At 38.4% G+C, this 27,191-nt stretch overlaps 1 protein-coding gene across 3 annotated transcripts in view; it reads right to left on the reverse strand.

Annotated features, from left to right (window-relative positions):
* Window positions 1–27,191, reverse strand: part of LOC124144545 (synaptotagmin-15-like) — a 120,366-nt gene that overhangs the window by 13,557 nt on the left and 79,618 nt on the right. For 2 of the 3 annotated variants that reach the window (XM_046513999.2, XM_046514000.2), the window contains exons 3-4: window positions 22,594–22,742; window positions 14,623–14,833 (exon numbers count right to left, since the gene is read on the reverse strand). In XM_046513999.2, coding sequence (XP_046369955.1) covers window positions 14,623–14,833; window positions 22,594–22,742 — 360 coding nt within the window. Of the gene's footprint in view, window positions 1–14,622; window positions 14,834–22,593; window positions 22,743–23,384; window positions 23,654–27,191 lie in introns of those variants that run through there. The other variant, XM_046514001.2, reaches the window with a different exon arrangement.

Genomic DNA, 27,191 nt, shown 5'->3' on the forward strand with positions numbered 1-27,191 from the left:
AAGATGGTCATCGATTCATACTGAAAGGGTGGAAGACCTAACGTAACACGTGATACTTCAAAGTGGAATTTCCTTATTGTACATGCCAGTAGTACAGCCGATGAAAAACCGCAAAAACAGAGAATTAACTGAGTAAATGTGGTATAATGCCATATGTACACGTATAATCAAGCTGTCTGCGAAATGGCCGCTCGACGACTCTCTTTAATGAATTCTCATCCTGTTTCTAGTGTCTTCAAAAAGGTTTTATCAGTTTACATTGAAATTAGTTACCTGAGATAACAGACTTAATCTGTTTGGTCATCTTTCTAAATGGTGTGATTTAAATTACACAAGCAATACAACACTTTTAACTGTCTATAAACTTTCCTAATATATAACCAAAAACATGAGTTAAATTTGAAACAGGAGTAATGCTGGTCTTGTAAAGGGTTTCTTTGTAAAGGCAAAATACTAAAATATCTTAATCAAATACAGTTCTTCGGGAAACAAAATGAGACTCACCAGGAGGGACTGACTAATAACTTTTTTTCTGACACATAATTTGTTTTTCTTTTTGAAAGAAATTCTATATGTTTTTCATGAAAGTGCTTACGGCAACAAAGAGAGAAAACTGTGAAAACTGTGCTGCAGTAAACGAGTCTATCATGTTGAGACTGTGTTGACAGCAGTGCAAACACTTGTTATGATATTTCAGTGCATTTATGCAAAGACATCGGTTCCTATAGGGACCTACATAGGGACATGGGGGAAAAGGGGGTCCAGTCATCTTCGGCGGGGTGCAGAGTTGCGTCCCTTAAGCGTTCCACCAGCCTATGATCTTTATAATGTATTTTGCTTGTCAGCACCATACCCGTGATCATCGGTTACAGCAAAGTGGAAAACGTCGAAGACCAGCATCAGTTCGGGATTTCCTCCCACATTAAGCTGACACGCCGTGATATAACTGAACAATCGTTCAAACGGAGTAAAATCCAACCCACTCACTCACTCAAGGACATGCAAAGATGGAAATCAACCACAATTATAGTCACAATTCATTAACGTGTATATTATAACACATGCGGGTATAGATGTTTGTACACGATGTTCACAGTGTACGCATACCACGTTGTACGTATCACCGTATAAAATATGCATGATTTGCGGACACACGTGATGGAATATTACATCCATGTTTATACCGTTACTCACATATGGCCAAATTACAACCACATTTCTAGTGTAACACATACATAACATATACAGACATATTACAACGTTAATATTAACTCCCATACGGACATAATACCACGTGTAAACTGTAACACACATGTGGCCAATGTGGACAATGTACAGTCATGTTAATAGTGTAACTCCCATATGGACAATACTTTATTACGATGAGTATATTGTAACACACATGTGGACAATGTGGACATATGTAAGTCATGTTAATAGTGTAACTCCCATATGGACAATACTTTATTACAATGAGTATATTGTAACACACATGTGGCCAATTATGGACATATGACAGTCATGTTAATAGTGTAACTCCCATATGGACAATACTTTATTACAATGAGTATATTGTAACACACATGTGACCAATGTGGACATATGACAGTCATGTTAATAGTGTAACTCCCATATGGACAATACTGTATTACAATGAGTATATTGTAACACACATGTGGCCAATGTGGACATATGACAGTCATGTTAATAGTGTTACTCCCATATGGACAATACTGTATTACAATGAGTATATTGTAACACACATGTGGACAATGTGGACATATGACAGTCATGTTAATAGTGTAACTCCCATATGGACAATACATATGGACATATTACAATGAGTATATTGTAACACACATGTGGACAATGTGGACATATGTAAGTCATGTTTATAGTGTAACTCCCATACATAGACAATACATATGGACATATTACAAACATACTCTACCGTAGATGATATAAGGAAAATTACAACACTATTTCCATTGAAAAACATTCATTTTGGTTTATCACAATAAATTGTACAACTTATATTCACATTTTCCCATAGCAGTACCATATGATAGAGATCCATCGATACCAAACCACGTTTCTATTTAAGCATATACACATTAGTAAAAGATAGGCATCACTCCTCCTTTAGCTATATATAACTCCCATTTAACTTTTCGAAGCATTTTACACATGACATTAATCTCATTTTAATATATACAACCAATATGTACCAAGAACACTCATGTTATTCTACGTAGATTCTCGACCGTCTCCACCGCCTCCGTGGTCTAGTGGTAGAGCGTCCGCCCGGAGAGCGGAAGGTCCGGGGTTCGATCCCCGACCGCGTCATACCAAAAGACGTTAAAAGATGGTACTTGTTGTTACCCTGTCTGGCGCTCGGCATTAAGGGGCTAAAACAAGGACTGGTCGGCTCGGAGTCAGTATACTGTGTCTGAGTGGGGTATTCATGTTAAACTGCGGCATGGTATCTCAGTGAGCTAGCACTATAAATCGGCATCAGTCCGGACTAGTACAAGCAGACACACAAACACATACACGTACATGCACGTCGCTATATAAGTGCAATAATCTTGGACGCGACGTTAAACCCCATTTCACCTCACCTCACCTCGACCGTCTCCGTGGTCTAGTGGTAGAGTGTCCGCCCTTCCATCCCCGGCCGCGTCATACCACAAGACGTTAAAAGATGCTACTTGTCGTTACCCTGCATAGCGCTCGGCATTAAGGGGTAAAACAAGGACTGGTCGGCTCGGAGTCAGTATACTGAGTCTGGGTGGGATATTCATGTTAAACTGCGGCATGGTATCAAAGTGGGCTAGCACTATAAAATCGGCATTAGTCCGGACTAGAACAAGCAGCAACACACACATACACACACGTGCCGTCTTTAACGTGACGTTAAACCCCATTTCACCTCACCTCACGTACATGATACATGTACGTAAATATTCGTAGATAGACACACGTAATGGTTCACATCATATGATCTGACGAAGCAGAGGAAACATACAAAAGGGTACACAAATTAACTATTGCAATGGAACAGTTGGGAATTTATACAGGATACGTTTTTTTCAAAGGAAATTTAATATAGAAATACAGAGTGACTTCTTAAGAGGCGCCTCTCCCTTTTAAGTGTGTATATTCATTTATATTCATCGGATTCAGGCTCGAATGGGCCACATTTATGACAGTCTAGCCTGCAATGAACATGCATGTCAATCCGCAACACACGGTCACTGACATGATGCTCTCTCTGTTCCCTTTATAGACACAAGTGATGAAAACTGAACGCAGCGACGTGCATCTTGTGCTCGCTGCTCCATGAAAAGCAAGGGAATGCTGGTCTGAACATGGAATATTATCAAGTTAATGCGGCTTTTATGTAGTGATTAGATAGCACAGGAGGATGTTATCTCCTCGTTACGTAGAAGAACTTTTTGTCTCTAAAGAGGATTTGTGCCGTCCCAAAGAAAGGTCATTGCAGAGTAGGAGTAACCCATTGCTTGGAAACAAGGAGTTGTTAAAACAAAGAGACTTATAATTACCTCTTTAATACTGTGGAATTCATGATTTTAAGAGCATGATATTTTTTTCTATTATCATGAATAGTTTAGCACGGCAAAGGAACGAAAAGGTTAACAAAGACGGTTTTTTCTTTGCTTGTGACCTGTTTTTTTTCACAAATGAATACGAATTCATAATTTGTCCAAATGTTGTGTATTTCTTGAAAAACTTGTTGAGCAAATATTGTTAAATAATCTTTTATCTTTTGGTATCTAATGCCACGACCGATTTGTGTCTTAGTCGTGAATGCCAGCATTGATATGATACAATATGTAGATACACGATCAAAGCGTTGAAACAGCTGGGTGGCCTAGTGATCGTTAAAAAAATAGGTTTGATTCCCCACATGCTGGCTCACAATCAAAGAAACATAATTGGTCAGAACTGGGAATCGAACCCACGATCATAGGTTTTTGGTGTGCCCAAAGGAGGCAAATATTCACCCGTGTCCCCTCAAAATTTTGAGGATAATAAAACCTGAAATATAGCAAATCTTAATACACACAAAAACAATCAATTTGTAATTTAGGAAATAGGTGTCCGCGATTATTTGAAATAGAAGAATTACAGTATTACAGTGGATTTAAGCCGCTTTTTGATATTCAAGCACGAATATTGGGACGGTGAACACCCGAAAAGGGCTTCACACATGGTACCCAATTAGGGAATTGAAGACGGGGCTTCGGCGTGACGAGTGGTAGCTTTAACACTTGTCTACCAAACCGCCCCATAATATAACATATGGGATTGAACATTAAGACTGAAGATCACATTTAGGATTTTTTTTACAGACAAGAACATCCGTACAACAAGATTGATTGCGTTTGAGTTTTCATAATATCGGTGGTCTACCAATCCCCAAATCAAGTAAAACAATCTCCCTTTCCCTGAATTTGATACGGCCTTGAAGATAATATTATGCATACTCATAAACGATGTTCAATCAAACAAGAAACCCTGGGCCAAAGACAAACTCGTTTATCTAATTGTTGGAATCGGCGAAACGGCGTTATAACACAGTAGACTTTACATACTGTCTTAACGCATCCTTCAATGGAGTGTCTGGTATCAAAGGATGAGTTAACATCAACGTAACGCATTTAACAGCCTTAATTGGATGCATGGTACTAGGCACACTGCAATGACCTGGTAGGCTAAGAGGTCACAACCAGACGGAATGTCATACATAAGAAATAACTGGAAACGGGGAGCTGCTCTTCACGTATTGATCTAAACATTAAGATAAAATCATTGACGATCAATCACGTGACTGGTCGGTGTTACTGCGCGTTAAGAGGTTGCCATGTGACATTTTGACAATATCTCCTGAGAGCAAATTCTCCGCGTTCAAGCAGGGTATGTCTTGAAATAATTACCACGTCCATAGAACAAACTTTAATAAAGCTGTCAAGGGTTTACAACCTTCTTGTCACCGGTTTATTGTCATCCACGAATGTGGGACACTATTAAACCGTTATCCATCCTTGTAATCAGTCTTCGTGACTGATGCCGGGGTTGATGTCGTTTACAATAGTATTTTGCTACACCACGACACGGTACGTGTAAGACTCACACATCAACATTTATCATTTAATAATTAAAAACAATATGTCTCCACCATTTTCTGCAAAAACACCTGTGGCTATATCTAAAAATACTGCTGAAATATATAAATATAATTTTTAAACCTGTTTACTGTATTTAATACTCATTCAAACGAATATAACTCATTCTAATAGTTTCCTTGACATAATCTGTGTAACATATTAGTCAAAGTCGAAGCCTATAAAGGAGGAGGAAAAGAAGAAGAAGAAGAAGAATTTTAGTCATGATTAAAGGCCACATGGCCCAGAGTTCATTTACATAGTGTCCACATGCACTAAGAACAGGCATACTTATATTTTCGATATTTCATCAGCCGATTTCTTTTCAAATATATACAGATATTTATCATTATAAATTCTTTAGTGCTAGATGGATACATTTATGAAAGGATGTTCTACATAATAATACTTGGGGATAATGTGCCCCTGCTAGTATTGTACAAAGGACACATGAATAGGAACTGATAGTAACTGTAACTCATTTTCTAGTTCCGAATGGTTACACTTTGTACATACACTTATTCTTCGTGATGGATCCTTAGTTGTATTAAACTATATGTTTTGTGCATTCAGTTTCTGTGCTGGGCAGAGGCATTTACATAACATTGGAGATCTTCACAGGAATATAGCTGCAAGAAAAATTTGGTATTATATAATAGAATGCCAATTTACATAACATTGGGGATCTCATCACAGGAATATAGCTGCAAGAAAAATTTGGTATTATATAATAAAATTCCAATTTACATAACATTGGAGATCTCTTCACAGGAATATAGCTGCAAGAAGAATTTGTAATTATATAATAAAATTCCAATTTACATAACATTGGAGATCTCTTCACAGGAATATAGCTGCAAGAAGAATTTGGTTTTATATAATAGAATGCCAATTATGAAGTTCGACATTGTTGAGGCCTTGTTTGAATAAAGTATCTAAACAATTCAAATCGACACAGTCTCGAGACATCCATACATATGAAAATTCAGTTTTAAACAAAGGTAATCTTAGCCCAGTTAGGTTTGCCATAGATCAAAAGTCTACAGCATATGATAGCAAGCATACGGATACCGTTTAGATTAAAATAATTAAGCTACACCAGTATATAATACCAAGGCTATGGTAGTTTACACCTACGGGGGTTGTTCTCAGCTCTCCTTTAACCGCATTTTTCGATGTTCTTTTACCACGAGAAAAATAACTTTCACAGAAATTGCTGTGACTCTTCTCAAATGTTGCTTCTGCAAACGTAGATTTACTACCCATACAAATGAATAGGAGTTATTATGTTTGAAAAACATGTTTTAGAAATGGAAATCTTTTAAACATATTCAAGACGGAAAAGCTCGCTTTCCTTGCTTGGATAGATTATGTATCATACCCATTTGTCCAAACATGCCTTGAAGAAAATTAAAAGCAATATATATATATATAGATGCAACTTCAATGTGTGAACCTTAATGATTCCATTTTTCTGCATTTCTTTTGCAACCATAATTTCTGAAAAATATTACCTTCGTCTTATCTTAATTTAAAATCTAAGTGTATGTACTGAAGGGGACCAACAACTGGTAATCTGGCCCCATGCTTACTATACACATTACATTGTGTGTATTATAATGAATAGAAAATATCCTCAATAGCCTTAAAGACAATCTTAGCTGAAACTAAAACGGGTTGGATTGCTCAGAAACAAACAAAACTTTGGTTTCCTTAATATACTCTACAAGATATAGTCAATCCGAAGCCTAAAGACGTATGTACTGAGAGCGAATCAACAATTGGTAGTCTTCCCCCTTGTGGTGCTAATGAGCGGACTTATTTTCATCACACCGATAATAGCTTCAGTATCTTAAATTAGGAATATTTCTCGCTGGCGCCCCGCATTCAAGTTGTAGCGGTTTTTAATGAAGAAACGTCTTCCACCAACAATCTTATGATGTTTGTGAAGCTACAGACACCCCGCTACTAATAACGACAGTTTGCGTCATTTGGTCACTGTCAGGGCTTATAAATAGGACTGTGGAGGTGATACTCTGTGATCCCTGCAGAGAACAAGAAGAGCTTATGACTCTAGGTGCTTGGTCTTGGAGGTCAGTGATGGTCATATGTTGACCTCAGATGTAGGTCAACTAGTACACGCTTCTTGATGTATTGGCATGCCACTTGTCTGACTTTATGAAATATGTTCATTTGCTAAAGGTATCGTTGCCTATCTTTTTTATTTAGAAAAAGTCCTTTTTTATTAGAGTGGTTGATTTGGGTTTCACGCCGCTTTGCTTTTTATGAGACACCATTGAGCTCAGTAGGAAAAGAATTCTCATGAAGACCAGAGGCCATATGGTAACCACGGCTTGGCTTCTCGACCTAAAATTGCATGGCGTGTGTAAAAAGTTGCAATCGGGTGAAAAAGCGAAAAGTAATTTGAAATCGTTTTAGCGTTTAACAATAAGCAAATTACCAGGAGCGGGGGTAAATTTATAGGAACGGGTCGAATAAGACATTATTGCAATGGATGTCTTTCTTGACTCTAAGTTTTGTTTGTTTGTAGTTTAACGCCGCACTCAGCAATATTCAAACTGTGTGACGGCGATCTGTAAATAATCGAGTCTTAACCAGACAATCCAATGATTGGCATCATGAGCATCGATGTACGCACTTGGAATACGATGCATGCATCAACCAAGTCAGCGATCCTGGTGCTATAACCAAGAAACAAACAAATCATGACGAGCATGACGAGTCTATGCCGATGTATTGTGAGTATGTGCCAGAGAATAACAAGTCCCGATTATCCGAAACAAACTCCATTAGGCATAAAGGCAAAATAACAGTGGCAATTATATGAAATGGATCATTTACAATCAGTGATGACACCAGGTGTTCGCGAAAAAAGTTACCATGTATTTTCCTACGGGGAGGTACATACACGCAAGCAACACAAGCGAACTGAACTCGTTTATTTCGTAAATATATTGAGCTAACATTGTTACAGTGACGACCAAGTATTGATTTCCTGATAACGTTTGAATGCCCCTTAAGGTCTAGTATATACATGTATATTGATAGTTCATTTTTCTGACAGCGTCACTGTTACCGTTAAGTCACGTACGCACAGGAGCGACATGCATGAAATTTATTAATACGTTATGTAAACGTGCTTCAATGAAGTTAATAACCAATCATGTAACAATAATGAACACAAATTCTCCATTACAATGTTGAAGAATTTCAGTCAGTGAGAGAAGGGCTTGTCTCTTGCAGCATTTCGTTCAAAAAACATAACTATGTTTGTTGGCGTCTGTAACACGGAATATGTCAAGAAAAAGAATACATCATCATGCCATTTTTACATTGTTTTCATTGCTCTCTGAAATATTTATGCGTTTTGCGAAACTTGCTTGAATTACTGAGTATTAATGGAAATAAGAGGTCATTTGTATACTTGATATGATATCATAATGGAATGATCGATTGGCAAACGAGCCGAAAATCATGGTAATATAAATGAGTCAAAAAAGCATTGTGGTATTTGATACATGTATTAAACATAAGAATCAAACATTTCCACATAATGTGTGCAGCCTATTTGGTTGTCCATGGAAGCTATAACAAAAGTAGGATCGTAAAAATAAGGCATCATTATACGATCAGATTATAGATAATTCTATTTCATGTAAGCATGACATATACGACGTATTTACAAAATAGGCTCTGTTGAATAATTCAAAATACTCTTTAGGTTCATCATGGCCTTTTTGACATGTAACTCGAAATGCGACTCCTTTGGCCAGTTGTCTGAAATGACCGGCACTTAAAGTGTGACTGACTACTCTAGTCTTATCTCGGCAAAGTCGGCCACTGTAAGGGTATGGAAATAGACCGACTCTTGCCTCCTGGAGACTGCTGCTGGTTGTATCGATAACTAGACCAATCCATTACGGCACGTACTTGAATGTCCGTCCTAGCTAGCGTCCCCCTCTTCTGTTGCCTTCTAGAACTTAATCATAGTAAGCGTAACACGAGTTATATACTCACCGCCAAAAGAAATGCGAACCACAGAAGTGAGGTGAAATGGAGTTAAACGTTGCGTCCAAGATTATTGCACTTATATAGCGACGTGTGTGTGTGTGTGTGTGTGTGTGTGTGTGTGTGTGTGTGTGTGTGTGTGTGTGTGTGTAACATGAATACCCCACTCAGACACAGGATACTGACTCCAAGCCGACCAGTCCTTGTTATAGCCCCTTAAAGCCGAGCGCCAGACAGGGTAACAACAAGTACCATCTTTTAACGTCTTTTGGTATGACGCGGCGGACGCTCTACCACTAGACCACGGAGGCGGTCCGCGAACCCTAGAAACATATAGAGAAGTATATATGCTGCGAAAAGATGTTTCCTGTGCGTACCATTTAATGACAAAACTAACAATCAGTCAAGTGTTAACAAGGAGGGTCTTTATCCTCATCACGATATGCTGCACGTGGTTTCCAAACTTAAAACGCTAATCCTGAACGAGACAAATGGTGCATCTCGAGTCATGTGCGTCGGTTCACACAACATAACAGTATGTTCGTTTGTGCATCGAACCAATCTAACATCTCTTGAATATGAGTAATTCTTCATATATTATGAAAATGATCTTCAAAATGCGAAATTTGTTTAAGGCTATAAAATAACATGTATAAATGTATACAATATTAGTCAATATCAATACGTTATTCTTAAAATTGCGTATAAAAGGATATGTCTAATAATACATAGTAACAACAACAATACTCATCGTTATGGTCGTCATCCTCATCCTCATTTATATCATGTATATATCATTATATCATTGAATTCTCTATCCCTTTTGACACTAATGTGATTGACAAGAATCAGGAAAAACATGGCCAATATGCGGACCCCGCTTACGAAATGTCACAGTTGCGTCCCAAGTCCCAAGTTGTCCGACACCCCATTGTTCTCGGTGCCTTAGGATTGGTACATCCCAATCTGTTGACTGACACTGGGAGAGTACCCGGGTTTGCTGCCAGGAACACAACCCTTCTGACCATCTGGCTCATGCAGTGTCGGGGAGTCTTCACATTCTCCGAAAAGTTTTTGGTGGGTTCGATCAGGCCGCACTTCCTGGGAGAAGTCCAATTCTCTGTCTGGGCAGCGTGTAGAGGGGGCAAGGTCTGATGATTAGCCTAACAGGCCTGACTGCCAGGATCACCCTAACCCACTTTGCTGCATTTATTTATTTTAATATGTATATTGATAGTAATATTAATCATCATCATCATTATCATATCCATATATCTCTGTGTGTTGTATCACAGTCTCACGATAAATCAAAAAGTATACATTGAATCGTCGAGTTTCAAAATATACTGATTTCATGACAGAGAAATAGATACCTGAGCCGTTTCCACCATCGTGACCCAAGCGTTGTATTAGGAATCCCATATTCATGAGTCTGTTGAATTGATAACATGGCCCTCGGGGAGACACATGCGTGCGATACAAGCTTCAAGTTGATTAATGCTATTTCACATATGACCTTTACAAATGATTACTTTTTCACAATAATCTTAATGGGAACTAAAACCCATAGATCCATCCTGCTAATCATACTCTCAGCTCGAGCATATTTTGAGGCAGAAGATTAATAACATTCAGTGCGCATGCGCCGACAGTAGCACGACTTGCACGTTCCCGGAAGCGGCGTGTGATTGCTAGTGTTGACACTGGGCCTTTGAAAACATTGACCAGAAACGCTATCCTGCTTGCATCTTTCAATTAAAGACAAGTCGAGTCATTTGATCGTGGATAAAACGCATCTGTAAATAGCAATTTAGTTATTGAAACAATTCGTGTTTGATCGAGTCTGATTTTCGATTTCTCCTGCGTACTATTGTTGTCAAGGGTGGTGACATATCAACTGACATTTAATGATCTGATCTCACACGATGGTTGAAACACGTTGGCAAATAACAAATACCGTCATTTACTAAGCAGTTGAGCCGAACAGTGTGGTAACAATCCTATGTAAAAGAAAACTTCCTGGTATTGTGTATTTTAAGTGTATCAGTTATTAAATATATAATACCATACGGGTAGAAAGATGCTGTGGAATAACTCTCCGACATTTGCACTTCAGCGCATCTCAATGATTCTTGGTGTTGATTGGTCAGTAGAAGAGAGAATAATGCTCATTGTTCTGAACAATACAATATGAAGTCATCCCTTGTTTATGACATCACAAATAAATAACATTTCGCAGTCTGACACGAATGTTTTAGTAAACCATAGGGTTGATATTATTTACATTTTTCTTTACTTACTTTCTTAAGATGACAAAAGGATAACCTTCTCGGTATTGGGAACTACGGATTATAGTGTATCTGACCCCTGTGTATCAAGGACGTAAGTCCCTCGCCAAGGACTCGAGGCTTACAACATTCAGTCACTCGGGGCAGATGATTCGTATCTCGTTTGATTATTTCGCTCGGTTTGGCTGCAATGAGAGCAATGGTAATTATTGTTATGAAATATTTTTCAGATGTCCATAATTTGAATAGAAATGTGGGAGCACGGGTGGCCCAGTCGTCTAAGGTGCCGCGATTCGCTGTGCAGAGTTGCGTCCCTTGGGCACGCCAGAAACCTATGATTGTGGGTTCGAATCCCGGTTCGCCCCGATTATGTTTCTAGGTTTGTCAGCACCGTGCCCATGCTCGTGGGTTTCACCGATGTGGTAAACGTCTGAGACCTGCATCACTTCGGGCTTTCCTCCCACATTAAGCTGACACTCCGTGATAGTCAGTTAAAAGCGGCGTTAAACCCAACTCAATCAATTGAATAGAAATGTATGTGTTCATGCTTATGGTGAGTGTATACATACGTTGGGTGTGGTTGTTGTCGCAAGATATAACCATGGCTAACAAGTTGGCCGGAGCATTGCCTACTTCTTTACAGACCACGTGATATGGTTTCAATATTGCTGAGTAAGACAAGATACAACATCAACACACTCATACTCAATAAAGAATAAATTCACGAAAACAACAATATCTCACTAAAGTTGAAAACGGTACTCTCAACTCTGATTTTAGCAGAGATTTCTTATGAATATGGAAAGGGTATGGGCGCCTTTACTTATAGACCTAATTTTTATATTTACTAAAAGTATCAACTACGAAAAAATGTATAGTGATATAAATACTTTGTGTCACAAAATAAGAAACACCCGAGTTCAATAAGGGGATCGTTCCCCATCGTTTCTCCATGATAGACCACTTGTCTTCTTTCCCCCAGTTCATGGACAAGATTTAAATGGAAGATCACACGCAGCCACAAGGTATTTAAACGTGAACATCAAAAGATAGCAATAACCAGGGGCTTTGTTTTTTCACTATTCTCCAATTATTGAATTTACTAGACGTCTGAAATACTTGAATCTCCTTCATAGTACCCGTACTTGCGGTGGTATACGTCTAAGATCTGCATAATTTTGGTTTTTTCCGGTTTCGTCTTCTGTGTCAGTGAGTGTGATGGGTATAAAATCCATTATCCTCATTTGTTTGAGCTACATGTTAAAGGCTTAAAGGCAGACATGTGTACCACACATTACCGGACAACTTTCAGTGTAACGTGTTTTTATAACACGGTAGACATATGGTAACACATGGTAAACATGTGGAAGACATTTCTAAATTTGACGCATCAGTGACAAAAATAATGGCCGAGTATATGTTTATGAATCACTATCAAATAGTGATGATATCAGGTGTTCGCGAAAAGGTGAGCGTATCCTGCCTCACCGGTACCAAACGTCATAAACACTTGCAAAGTCAGGTCAATCGTTCACCTGAAAAAACACGCCAACATATGGTACAAGTCAAAATAGGGAATTGCATCGGACATCATTTTTGTCACTGCGTCAAATTTGGAAATGTCCTCCACATGTCTACCATAAACCCTTTTGAAAGCTTCACTGAGGCCTTGAATGCTGTAACCGTGATTGAATTATAGCTTCTGAGCAAGCGTTGTATGACGCTCTTGACGATCAGATCATCGATAAACCTGAAACTTAAACGTCTTGGGGGCAAATTTTAACTTTGCCAATCCGAGCAGAGTATTCTGATTCATATCCATGAAGAAACAGGTCAGCAATAAGTGGAGCACAATTGTTGCCCATGGAGATGCCTACTTCTGGCCGAAATGTCTTACCCCCATATTTTAAATAGATGTTTTCAATGAGGAAGTCAGCATTTCACATATTGTTGATTCATTAAACTCCAGATAGGATTTGCTTTCAGTTTTGACAAATTGACCTGAACCTCTGAGGAAACTTATGTAACTATACCTATGGTCACGACGTTTTGTAACATACGCCTCAAAAATCCAATTCAGGCAAGGAGCATTCGTCTTCAGTATTGATTAGTGAACTCATAAAATGTCACCCTTTCCTTCCAATGTCGCCAGGATTTTAGTCCTATTTTAAAGACAGAATTAATATAAAACAATGCAGCATACGCAGGGCATCTGACTAACATTTGAGAATCAGTCTGACACTATTCTACGACGAATACATTAATGCATTTCCTGGATCACTGCTTACATGTGAAACCTTTCACCATTCGGATCCGTAGTATAAATAAACCACGACCTGGCAGCTTCAGGTGTTGGTTGGAAAGTAATTGCGGCCTCATCTGTTTCCTTATTCTCATTTCCTGCTTATTCCTGTTAAAGAAACCTATTTTCTCCTCTGTATCTTGTTCTGTGTGTTTCTCTTTTGAAATATTAATAGCTCGAGTCTGATTTTGCATTGAGTCAATGAGCAGTTTACCGGAAATTCTGAAACAGCTTTAAAATTATTTTATCAACTTGGGACTTAAACATTTCTGCGAATGATCTTTCCTATGGCGTGAAAACAGATATTATTGGTACATATAATTAGATGGGAATACGTTAAGACGTTTCCGCTTCATAAACGAAACAACGCGCGAGGGCAAACATCAAAGATGAAAACATGGTCGATGGAAGTCTTAGTCCTCTTCAGCAGATTTACAAACTTTGTAAATCTACACCTCCGACAGTGAACACACGAACACGCACATCCAATTATGCACGTTCTATTTAACTAAACACCTTAAAGAGGGACTCAGCATTGCCACTTGTCACTCACCACTTTACCCGTCTGCAATAACGCATATCAATCTAGCAGTGAACGATTTGGGGCAAACCTTGTGTTATTGGGTGTAAGTGGGGTGTGTGACATGAACTATAAATCTGTTTCTGATGTTCTGAAATATAATATGCTGTGGATGCAAAATATAGAAGTTCCATGTTTCAGTTTCACACAAAACGCTGACACAGCGTTAAGATTAAACTGAACATAGGTTTTAGAGCATTATCTTCTTAAAGGGTAGAAATGTTGGATGCTAACCTGACAAATGGATCGCATCCATTATCGTTCCCCAATACCCGGCTGGGTAGGTTCTTGGCTTTGATGAGGGTGACCAGCAGCTTCTCTGTTTCCCGTTCATACTCGACGGCGAACCAGATGCGGCCGATGTGGTCCCTCGGGACGTCATAGTCATCATCCTCATCGGCAATTTTGTACAAGCTTGGGTCAATGGATCCCAGGGCATAGGCACCTGAATAATAGCCAACATTTACAACGTGGTTTTATTTATGGTCATGCAATCCGGTGGCATCTGTCTTGGTGTCATGGCTGCTGAAAAGGACAGAGAAAAACATGGCTTGGTCGATAACAAATTCTTAAGCTAGACTCAGACGGACGTTAAACGTGGATCCTTGTACCTTTTTAACTAACGGCCACGTACAAACACGGCCAAGATGACGTCTATGTATTGACAAACCTTAACAGGATCTGGATTGGGATCGACATGCAAGGCTAAAAAGATTATATTTATTGAGTCAACTTTGACGATCAAGGGTCGGTTCAATTATGTTTCTAACAAAGTCTCCTTGTGATAATGAGGTTTAGGCAAGTGTTTTATTCACACTGAATTCATCCAACTCCTGACTAGACGCTTACACTTGACCTTTGGTATCAGTTGGCGAGAACATGATCAACCTTTCTGCAGCCATCTGGCGTTATAAACGTCATTGATTGATATGTGCGACATTGGTGCATGATTTAGAAACCAGATTATCCTTGCACAGAGAAGTATTCGAATCCACAACGGTTTCATTGTAATAAAGACAGTATTACATGGAAGCTCTAGAGACTCTAATGACTAAGTTAAGATATTCCATTCACGTGAAAAGGAGTTCACAACTTACATCGCCCTCTCCCATAGATTAATGAGAAAGCGTATTTACAATTAATACATATATTTGACTGAAAAGAAAGAAGAGGAAACAGGAACTGCATTTACAGTACATATCGTTGTGAGGGGTGGCTGAAAAGTTCTAAGCCAAACGAACTATGGTGGACTGCTCTGATGGAGTTGGTTGCTTGAGTTGGTTGCGAAATATTTTTCAATTTAATCCCCTCCGAGGTCCCTCCTGGACGTAGAATGCTTCTTCCTTGTGATGTATAAATGTGTCCCAATTTTCATTTACAGAGAATACCTTCCCACTTTGATGCCAACAGAAATATGCTGCTTGGTTGTGTATTTGGTTCAAATGCAGCCTCTAAGTACGGTACTTAATACACGGGAACTGTTAAGGGTGTACAATACATCTTTCGTAGTTGGGCATAGAAACTGTGTCATACCCCCTACATACGTCATCTCTTGAAGATGTTTTTGTTGACATGATTAGGAACAGCTGCATTACCAATCTGCATCAAATCAATATGAACATAACAATAGAGTTTGTATCAATTCATTTCTTTCCAACCTTTAAAAATGATTATTTTCACGTGGGTTGGCACATCGACAGTTTGGTCCTCTTTTAAATCTGTTTTAAATAAATCATCCCAATAAAGTAATTATATATAAATAATGCTAATTACCCATTACAGTGTGCTGACCTGGTATGAAACAGCTACTATGTACCGTTTGATCTTTTAATATTATCGATCGCCCTTTTCTCCCTTCAGAATCAAATGATCGTGGATTGAATTCGAATCAGATTCGACCTGATTACGATTATAGGTTTGTCATACGTACTCGCGGATTTCACCTAGCGGCAAACGTCTAAAACCTGCACCACTTTAGCTTTCCTTCCACACAAAAACCGATACGACATGGTGTAGCTGAAACACTGACAGCGTTAAAAGTTGCGTTAAACGCAACCCACACACTCAAATAACAATATGACTGCGAGTGATTACGTCTGAAATGAGATGCTCATGCTCTATCAGCTAGTCTTCGGGCTTTAGTTGTTTATCTATTATGACACCTATAAATTTCATTATATTAAAGTGTGACATGATATTTCTGCTTCATAACACCTTTAACATTATCGCATTACCGCATAAATACATGCATTCCTTCAACGACCATTACTTTGGACATCGTATATACGTATACATATGTTTAAAAAAATTCTTTATTCATTTTATAAAGGCTTCCTACACCACATGTTCTTTTATTCTGTCGATCTTTTTACTTGTTAAAAGGACTGATCTTGCATTTTAGTTGACCTTCTGTCGTGTTTCCATTATACTTATGATGATTTTGATGAAGATGCGTCACGATATGTTGTGCATAATCAAAGAAAAAGTGAGTTTATTATGCCTCATCGGTGGCAGCCGTCATATCACACTCAAAAGTCTTTAATTTTCTGTAGTATGTTTGGAAATAATAAGACATTTCACTATACATTGTGGAAGGTTCACGTAAAGTAAAGATCGGTAGCTGATTTGGTCTGGCCATCTTGTTATATATAATATGAAATATTTTAGACAGCGAGAAATGCGAAAGAAACGAATAGACATTTACAATGACCAATGGCGACACAGCAGAGACAAAATACACCAATCTTATATAATACTTGTCATCCTAAACGACAAATCAATGGCAATCGGTGTTATACGCCAATATCGATCGAAAAAAACTATCAATGAAGGTTCCGGCTGAGGACATTGTTTAAACCTGACGAGGGTGGCGATGACATTGACAGGACAGATTGTTATGTACTGGTTCAAACATGACGTCTACAGGAATTATTTACATAGCGTTGTAACATGTAGAGATCAAAGACCAGGACTGAGAGTCGTGGGATTGGCAATCACTGTGACCCATTGATCTCAACCTGACACCGAAGACTGGAAGGCTGGTCTTGTTCATGAAACATCACTTCCTCAACGGTCAATGCCTCTAATCTAATATACATAGATATAAAACCCCTCAAGGATACGTGACGCATGGTTGATTGAATCCATCTTCGACATTTTCGAGATATCTAACTCTCTTATAGGTCATATTTTTCATGACATTTGGGAAATATGTGCACATTGATTCAATTTTGAATGAAATTAAATTAATTCAAGTTCACTAAAATTTTAAAATACATGTAATTTTTACGCGTGCTTTCCTTCTTATACACATGTATATTCCCTCTCATTCTCCTTCAGTATATGTACAGATATATCTTGTTGTATTCTCTCGCTATATTGACTGAAATAAGTCAGCTTACGACCTGTCAAAGAAAGTTAAATAAAGTAATTGATTTTCCTTTCGATTTCTCTTTTCACAAGCTCTGGACTTTTTAGGGTTTTAATAAAGAGCCATTCTTTATTCTCTGTAAACAGGACCAAGAAAGCCAAAGCTTAAAATAGTTCAGGCCATCTTAAGACTTACTTTAACGACAAAGTAGTCATGCAATAAGATATATAACAAAGGTTTCACACTGGTAGATTAATATCTATTTGCAGCTGAAATGTATAAGGGTGTTATCTCTTAAAAAAACCAACTGAGCCTCTTATATTTCGAATGTGCCTTACTCGGATCTGCTTGTTAGTTATAGAAATACATGCCTATTTATAACAGGTTGACGCAAAAACTAGGATCGTCAAACACATTTATTTTTAGACCAAGAGACATTGGAGATGAGTTATATTTGTTCCGTAAGAGAACAATCAGCTGCTTTGTGTAAATCAATCTGTGGTTCGCTTTCAGTGTGGCCATTTATCATGGAGCATGGAATTATATGATTGATATTAAAAACAAGATAATTATGTCAGTGTATTTTTCTGTAGAAACAACGTTATTAGATAATGGCTGATATGTTATTCACAGATAAACATGCTTCTTTTGAGCAAATACTGTGGGCACTGTCTAAACCTGCCAAGGACATAAGTTTTTTTTACACAAGGGATTGGTCATTCAGTAGGAGGTTGGGGATTGGGGCGTGAGTTTTGTCTTGGGCTGGATCACATTTTGCTGACACCCATCCCCCCCCCCCCCCCCCCCCCCCCACACACACACATTTTAGGAAAGATTGTCTCATGCCCCATCGACCCCAAATTGACAGGAACGCATCAATTCTACTCACACACATATATTATGTAACATCTTCTCTCCTACTAGAACTAATGCTACATATACTAACACTACTACGATTTCTCCTACTACTACTAATACTAATACTAATACTTATACTGCTACTGCTACTTTATTCTAATCATTGAATTGTTTTTCTCAATTTTGACACGAATGTGATTTTCAAGATTCAGAAAATAACCATGGAAATATGCGGACCTCGCTTTCACAATGTCACGCTTGCATCCCAAGTACCAAGTTTCCGACACCCCATTGTTCTCGGTGCCTTAGGTTTGGTGCCTCCCAATTTGTTGACTGCAACTGGGAGAGTACCCGGGTTTGCTGCCGGGAATACAACCCTTCTGACAATCTGGGTAATACAGAAGGCTGCAGTGTTGGGGAGACTTCACATTCTTTTAAAGCTTCTAGGTGGGTGTGACCAGGCAGCGCTTCCTGGGAGAAGTCCCATTCGCTGTCTGGGTTGCGTGTAGATGGGGGAAGGACCCTCAGCCTTACCAGCCTTACTGTGCCAGGATCACCCAACTGCATTTTTATTTTAATCTGTACGTAAAAATAATTATAAAATTACTGATTGTAATCAATGAATGGTGTCCGCAGTTGTAGTATTTTGTCAGTGTGATAAAAGGTAATGTGCAACTGGGACTATGACACAAGAAGATTGCTGCAACTTGTTTGATTAACGATTTCAAGTTATTATAGCTACTGATTGCCATTACACTTTGTTCCATCAATATGGAAATATCATCATGATAGTCCATTTTCATAAATGTTTTAATTATACAATGATACCGACTATTTGAATAGTATTACGTATTGTATTTATAACAGTTGTATTTAATGTTAGCACATCTCGAACAAATACCAAACATGAGTGTATTCTACCCATGTCGGAATAGTCATTTGCAACTACAGAAAAGTGTTGATGTGCGTATGATGAAGTATTGATAATACGGGTAAATATTGGATTCGGAGCAAGGTATGCTGGAATGCCAGTCAAGCAAGCAAGTCGATCATTCGATCAATCGTTTATTGTACTTAAGGTCTTCAACATTTATTATACAGGACAATGCCAGTTTTAAATACATGTACAATCATTAAATGTCATGTCAATGTCATTACATTGAAGACGAATAGAAAACAGAAAATTATGCATACAGAAATACAAAATCATACAGGCTTCTGGACCGAGTTTCTCAGATTAATAGCAGGGATATGTTTCATCACGTGATGTTCCATACGAGATCAATATCCTTATTTACCTCCATTGTATTATGGCAAGTATCTAACAGGGATTATTTTCATATACAAACATGAACTGGTATAATTCGTTTTCAGTTATGTTGCTATATTGGATCTACACATCTAAACGACAAAAGGAAGCGTGTATGAACATCGTAATGTGTGTTAAGATAATAAGGGCAATGTCATACACTGTTTGTGTTTCAAATATCAAACCATTTCATTAGATTTGATTGCATCCGGTGCATCCTCGAGAGATATTAGTGTCCTACAGGTTTGCGCGAGGCTTTCGTCTTAATTCCTTCTGAATAAGCTGCTATGAAATGACGATCGAAAAGATATTGTTTCCTCCTAATTTTTACGGGGGACGAACAAATTTGAATCGTAGAAAATCATATTGAAAAATCCTAATCACGATAAACTAATATAGCACGCTTGTTATTGATTATGTATTTGCTAATGTGTTCCATATGAGATTTTGTCTACAGTGTATCTATAAAACTGAATATGAAAATGCCAAGTTTGCATGGCAGATTTGATATAGATATGACATTTTGTCAGACTTTGAATACGACAACATTACTGGTAAGAAAAAAGAATGACATTTCCAGGAGAGGTTCATCAATAAAACACTAGAGGAAACTAACAGAAACAATAAACAAGGCTGATCGATTTAATTGTGCATCTGGTCGGAGAAATCGTACGCCATTCTGCTCATTCAAGGGAAGCATTGCGTAATAAAAAGCAAACAAAAGAAAATAACATTCTATTTAGAGATCTAAATGAGTCCAATGTAAAGCCTTGCAAAAACAGGCTATTTTTCTTGTCCTCAACAAATCAGAGAAGTCTGCACGATGCAGTAGGATGCTGCCTGTAAATACGTTCAATGTAATGGCGCATTCATCAAAATAGAGCATCAGTTGAACCTCCACAAATTAAATCCTTTACAGGTTGTTTTGAAAATAGCTTGGAATGGGCAGTATTGATTTTGTTGCAAAAGGTTTGCTTGTTGAGAGCATCTCTTTGACTTCACGTCCCTTTTAATGTTATACACAAAAAACATGACATATGTTACACTGTTACACCTTGATATGCCGACGTGGTGGGGATTATGGAATCTATATCGAGTTGCGTGCATGAGTGAGTGAGTTGGACTTAATGCCTTTTTAAACAGTATTAGTTATTTAACTGCAAGTCAGCTGAATGTGGGAAGAAACGGATGCAGGTTCCAGACGTTTACCACTCTGGTGAAACCCACGAGCACGGGTATATATGATGCTGACAAAGCTACATGTAAATACATAATCGGGGCGAACTGGGACTCGAACCCACAACCCCACTCCCCTAAGAGATTCTTTGTAAAGACATGTATTGATGATCCTTGTTTGACTTTTTTAAATAGCAAAATGATATACAGATATGCAATTGGATTTACTAGTATTTCATTATAGTGAACCATATATTTACAGAGTATACAAGCACAAGCACAGTTTGACAACATCTGTTTTTCTGATTATTTCCAAACTCTATTAGATTTAGATGAAGCTGAAGATTGGAAACTTTCTTTTGTAAACAATCTCAAACAGCAACAAAGACGTCATGCCTTTGAAATGTCATCTGGCGAACTGTGGCTCGCGTCAAATCTTCATTGAATGCACCTGGTTCATGTAGTATTTACGAACGGTGGATCAATCGACGTTTTCTTGATTACCATCGCATGTTCACGTTGCTTGACTTCTTCCACGCATTTACAAACACGATGGAGGGGGGTTGTCCCCACAGTGCCCACTGTCCACAAACACATTCATCTGCGCCTTAAGCCCCTGCCCTTTAGGCAATCATGAATCTAAATCAAAACCTTGACCAGTCTGCAATATGCCCGCCGTCCACAATGGCTATCATTATCTTGTCATATGGTAGTCAATGTTGGCCTCGGAGTCATTCCTCATTAATGAACGTAATATTTCATACAGATATTTATATCCATTTATTCCATTTACCAGTATCACATTAACAATATTTCACGGTATATGACATAATGTTGATTATACAACATAGATAACTGTTTAATAACTCTCTGATTGGCCGCCGTCGAATAGCTGGAATATTGCTGAGTGCGTCGTTAAACAACAAACAAATACTTTATGATGCTACACCAGAATACCAAACTTGTTGAATAAGTGTATAGGCTTTACGTTTGTGTAACATCCGATTCCCCGTGATCATTTTGCCATTAAAAAAGAAAACAAGGACCATCGTTACATTTCTTTACATCAAAATATATGGCGTCGGACATCATGGAATGTGATATCGCGCTAACTGGAATTCCGTAAACTCCATATACGGTTTTTGACGAAGAAACGTTATGGTACTGATAGAACCGTCTTCGGCACAATCTGTCTTCGTGTAGGTTTGAGGCATTGGGTAAACATATCAATAATGTATGTTTGAATACAATGCATTTGGTATAATACAACATATATTGTTAAAACAAACCTTCCTTTCATTGTTGAAGGCACAAAATAGGTATCTGAGCAGGGTATTCATACTTTTATCAAACAAATGAAACGACGATGAAATCGATTCTAAAATATTTCCATTAAACACAACCACCGAATTTACGAAAATACGTATAAATGATAGATTTCAAGTTCAAGTACCACTATTACTACAAAAAGAACCAGCGAAATTCACTTTACCTGGTATTTCGACTGATGGGCGTTTCCCCGTGGGGGACGTTGGTTCCGAGCCTCCCCCAAAGGCTGCCTCCTCTTGTAGCCTGACGTCCCCCCTCCTGGAATTCTGACCCGGCCCCTGGGTGGGGACAGTAAAGGGGATCTGTTTCATGCTGCAAGGCAAGAGCAATAGTGAAGAGTACCTTCTAAGCATCTTCCTGTACTACAACCTATTCCATCAGCTCATAGCCACCGTATACAACAGCAGCGTTAGTTTACAAGACCACAAACACTTGACAGGAACATGGCAGTATCACTCAAACATGCCACTTTAGCCTGAGGAGCAGCGGGGCACCATTGTCACAAACTTACAATCTCGAAATTCAGATGTAGTTAATGGATTCATGAAAAGGCGAAGTTGCTCCGCTCAATATTCAAGAAAACAGACCGAATGAGTAATCGATAGGTCTGTCGGTATCATGATACGGTCTCGACGACAGCGGGTAACGCCGTAAATTACCATTATATTTCTTCATGCTTTGCCGTCTTCTACACGGCTGTCATTGATCTGTGGAAATTGGGGGTTTTGTCCCAATGTCAACCGATGTGTTTACCATACAGGCTCTTAAATGTTTAACTCCCGGTTACAAATGCCTACCGGTTAGTAAAGAACTGAGCCATTGTAACTCAGTCCAAGTTGAAAGAGCAACATTATCACACTGTTACACCGATTCCTGGATAAAGACTAATTCTAATGTTGGGATAAGCCAACTAGATAATAGTTCCTGTCATAACAACATATTGACAGCACTCACCGGTGTATCATTGTCCAAGTCCTGTCGACGCCTGAACAGTAAACACTTTGTTATAGAATCGTAAAGTGGGTTATGAAGAGTCTGTCATTACCAGGCTCCGCGACAGAAGCACCGTATCACACCTTATGGTAGAACTCTCTACGTCTCCGCTAAACGCTCTTTATTAATGCGCTCGAGTGCTGTAATTGGTCACGTGGCTACAAGTCACAAAGCGAAGACTTCTAATTTGTTATATCTATAGCGATGTTCTGATGAAACATTGACAGCTAGGAGGTACGAGGTTGAAGAGATCTTGCGCAGATGAAGCTACAGCCGGACCTGATGCCTAGCCTGTCTTCACACCTCACGTGATTTGTGCTTGATGCTAGATAATGCCACTGTAGCATATAACTGTCACTCAGGTATAATACAATACTAGAGGCTGCGGTAGTTCCACAGCTATGACTAACACAAGATCACAAATCTAAACGACAGTGTATTTGCGCACTGCTTAGAAGCTCCCACTGCCGCTGCTGTCAACAGCGTAGGGTTGTTATAGGTAGATACATTACATCAAATTCCACATGCGCCCATACATTAAGGATTTATCTGGGTTTCATCTTCACCATTGCAAGGTCTTGGTATTGGATGAGTTAGGGATGGATGTAAATAAAAGCGTCAAAACTTTTCCTATGATTATAAGAAATCTCTATTAAGTGCCCATTCCGACTCTATCATAAGCATGTGTTTATAAGTCACTATCAAATACAGTAAACTAGGTTTATAACGAACACGCTTATAACGAACTGACGGATATGACGAACTTATTTTTTGTCCAGACCAGTTGCTGTACATATGCTTATAACGAACTACGGTTATGATGAACTAAAATAAGTGACCACTTTGAGTTCGTTATAAAGTTTACTTTAGTGATGATACAGATTGCCGCCAAAAGATCTATCTATCCAGCCCACCGGTGGCACCGTCACAAACACATGCAAAGTGTTTCAGCTTTCAACAGTATCTCATTTATATAACGACATTAGCACTGAAGTCAAAGATAACATACACGTGTACATGTACATCAACGATTGGGGGAGTATGGTTTTACGCCGCTTTCAGCAATAACCCAGCAATATCACAGTGGGGGATGATAAGTGTTATCTTTGCGTCTATTGAGGCTGATCAGGCCATCCGACTGTACATGTGTACAGTATACATTCACCTACAAATTGTGCTTATCCATTCCAACAAGCATCCATTAAAACATAAAACACACTGGCGAATTTTGTGTTTTCTATTGGGTTGCGCGGTTGCTCTCTGTGCTATGAAACGGGATTCTTATTTCCGTTTTGTAGACATGTTTAAAATTCATTTGTGCTTAGAATCAAAGGAGTTCTGAATAGTTTGATTCATGATCGTCAGTTTTTTCAAGTTAAAACATGTCAATTATAAAAAGTGCCTTTCTCCAACTCTTGCGATGCAAAATGAAAAACACCCTATTTGTCAGACACGCCATCTGTAATACATCCTAGTTAATAGACATTCATATTGAAGGGAAATTGATTAAAATCACGACATACATTTAAGCTTACTTCTTGGCCAGCGGATGGCCGGATCTGTACCAAATATCGACAATTATCAAACCCCAGTACAGAATAAAAGACATTCCAAACTTTGAATTAGCATTGTGTGCGACCAGATGTTGTCACCAACCAACACCAAGAGCGAAAACAACCATTGTTGTAACAGTTACACAAATACGTTTTTGCTTTATGCCGATGCCGTAAACCTTCAGTATGTCATTTGTGTATATAGTATACATTCTGTATAGCTACAAGCTGTGTCCATATCAATATTCAGTTTGAATGTTATGATCAGGCGCATATAACCCGAAACTACATAGATGCCACGCAATAAAATGCAATCTTGTGACAGTATATTGAGAGAGAGCAGATGTTGCCATAAACCAATAGTCATAGCGAAAATAGCACAGTCTTAATAATCCATACTAAAGATATCACGCCATTAAAAGTTTGTTCTTTAAATTGAAAGACCATTCTCACATGGATTATACTGAAACAACCGCATGTTGAGTCATATTGTTACCAGAATAAATTACACATTAATTTTGATATAATAGGACATTACAAGCTGCCCACGATGGACAGCACAATATAGAACTAGAATATCCCAATTTTTATTTAAAACTAGTATCAGAGCATTAAAAGTTATTGTTATTCTTTGACACGTCAACATTAAAACAGAATATTGATCACCAGCAACTGAAGTTAGGTAATCGTACTGGGGGCCATCTGGACTTACGGTTCCTCGACAGCCTGCATGGTACCCAAGCAGGATCTACACTCTCCCTCCAGCTGCTAACAATTGTTAGCAGGTTCAACCGAAAATTAAAATGAAGAAATATTCTAAGATACAAAGCGGTGGTAGATATTAGTATTCATTGAATGACATGGTCTTACAGTTGAAATGCGATGCATAACAAGGGATCATCTCAAAATAAGGACAGATGTTTTAGAAGACGAACCCATGATACCATGACAACATGCAATCGTATCCAACAATAAGGGAATGAAGATGGGGTCGATATCAATGTTGAGTGTGTACGAATGAGAGTGTGTACTGCAATTTGATTGATTGAATAAATGGCATTCGAAGCCAGGAAATCTCCTCGACTTTTCAAGCCCAAATTTATAACAATTGCTATTCGGCTTGGCGAAACATTTATGTTTGAGAATTTTATTTATCAGAAAGTTTTCGATATAATTTCGATTTACTCTTCTACCCAGAGAGAGTTCAGTTAGCATAGATGCATGTGACGTCATCTATTGTATCATGGCGTCATCGTATTCCAGGATGACGTCATACCATTCCCGAGTGGTGTTATATCTTCTGTTGTACAACAGCAATCTTATCACCATTTTTGTACATGAGTAGCAAGTAGTTCTTGGTGCCATCGTTGTTGTTGCGTGTTAGCGTGAAAGTATGCAAATAAGAGACATTTTATAAACTTAATAAAAATGTGATACTCTATTTTTTCCCATTTCGTGTCTTTTATACTGCCAAGAAATTTGAATAATGTTAGAAGTGCAATCAACCATGTGTTTTGTATAATAACCTGTGTGACAAATGGACTATGGACACAATCTCTTTCATAAGACAAATATTATCATATTTACTATAGGATAATTATATATAATTCAGTGCGTATGTGTGAAAATAGAAATCGGTGGAATCTACCCTACCCCTACATTGGCAATATTTGTTATTCTTCACAACACTGTGCTTCATATTACCAAGATTAGAGAAATCAGAGCAGTTAATTTAGATCCTCTCGTTAACATTTATCAGGGTAGACAGTGGCGCCATCATTAAATCAGATCAGATGCACGCGTATTATCATTTGACCTGATGACAAAACAGCAAATGTAGAACTTGAGAAATCGAAAGTATTTTTTCATAATTACTCCATAACAATGTTTCATTAATCCGGACATTGGTTTAACCGGAATTTAATGCCACGAGGTTGTCCGGTCTAACGGGGTTTTACTGTAAGATTTCAAATCCAGTATTCCTCTAGTCTTCTCTTCACCGGGTATGTCAAGAAGACATTGCTTAACCAGATTGGAGAAGTATACTGGACTCCTGTACGTCCACTCTGTGTAAACTAAATGTTTCATGCAAGATAGGATTAGCCACAGGTGGGTGTTTATGAAATGTCATTTATTGAAAGTAGACTTAAATGGTCAATACCTATCACGAAAGTGGTGTTTATAACCACAACATTCCTCTGCAATGCAAATCACG

This window comes from Haliotis rufescens, unplaced genomic scaffold, assembly GCF_023055435.1.
Source record: "Haliotis rufescens isolate VD_foot unplaced genomic scaffold, xgHalRufe1.0.p SCAF_11, whole genome shotgun sequence".
NCBI lineage: Eukaryota > Metazoa > Mollusca > Gastropoda > Lepetellida > Haliotidae > Haliotis > Haliotis rufescens.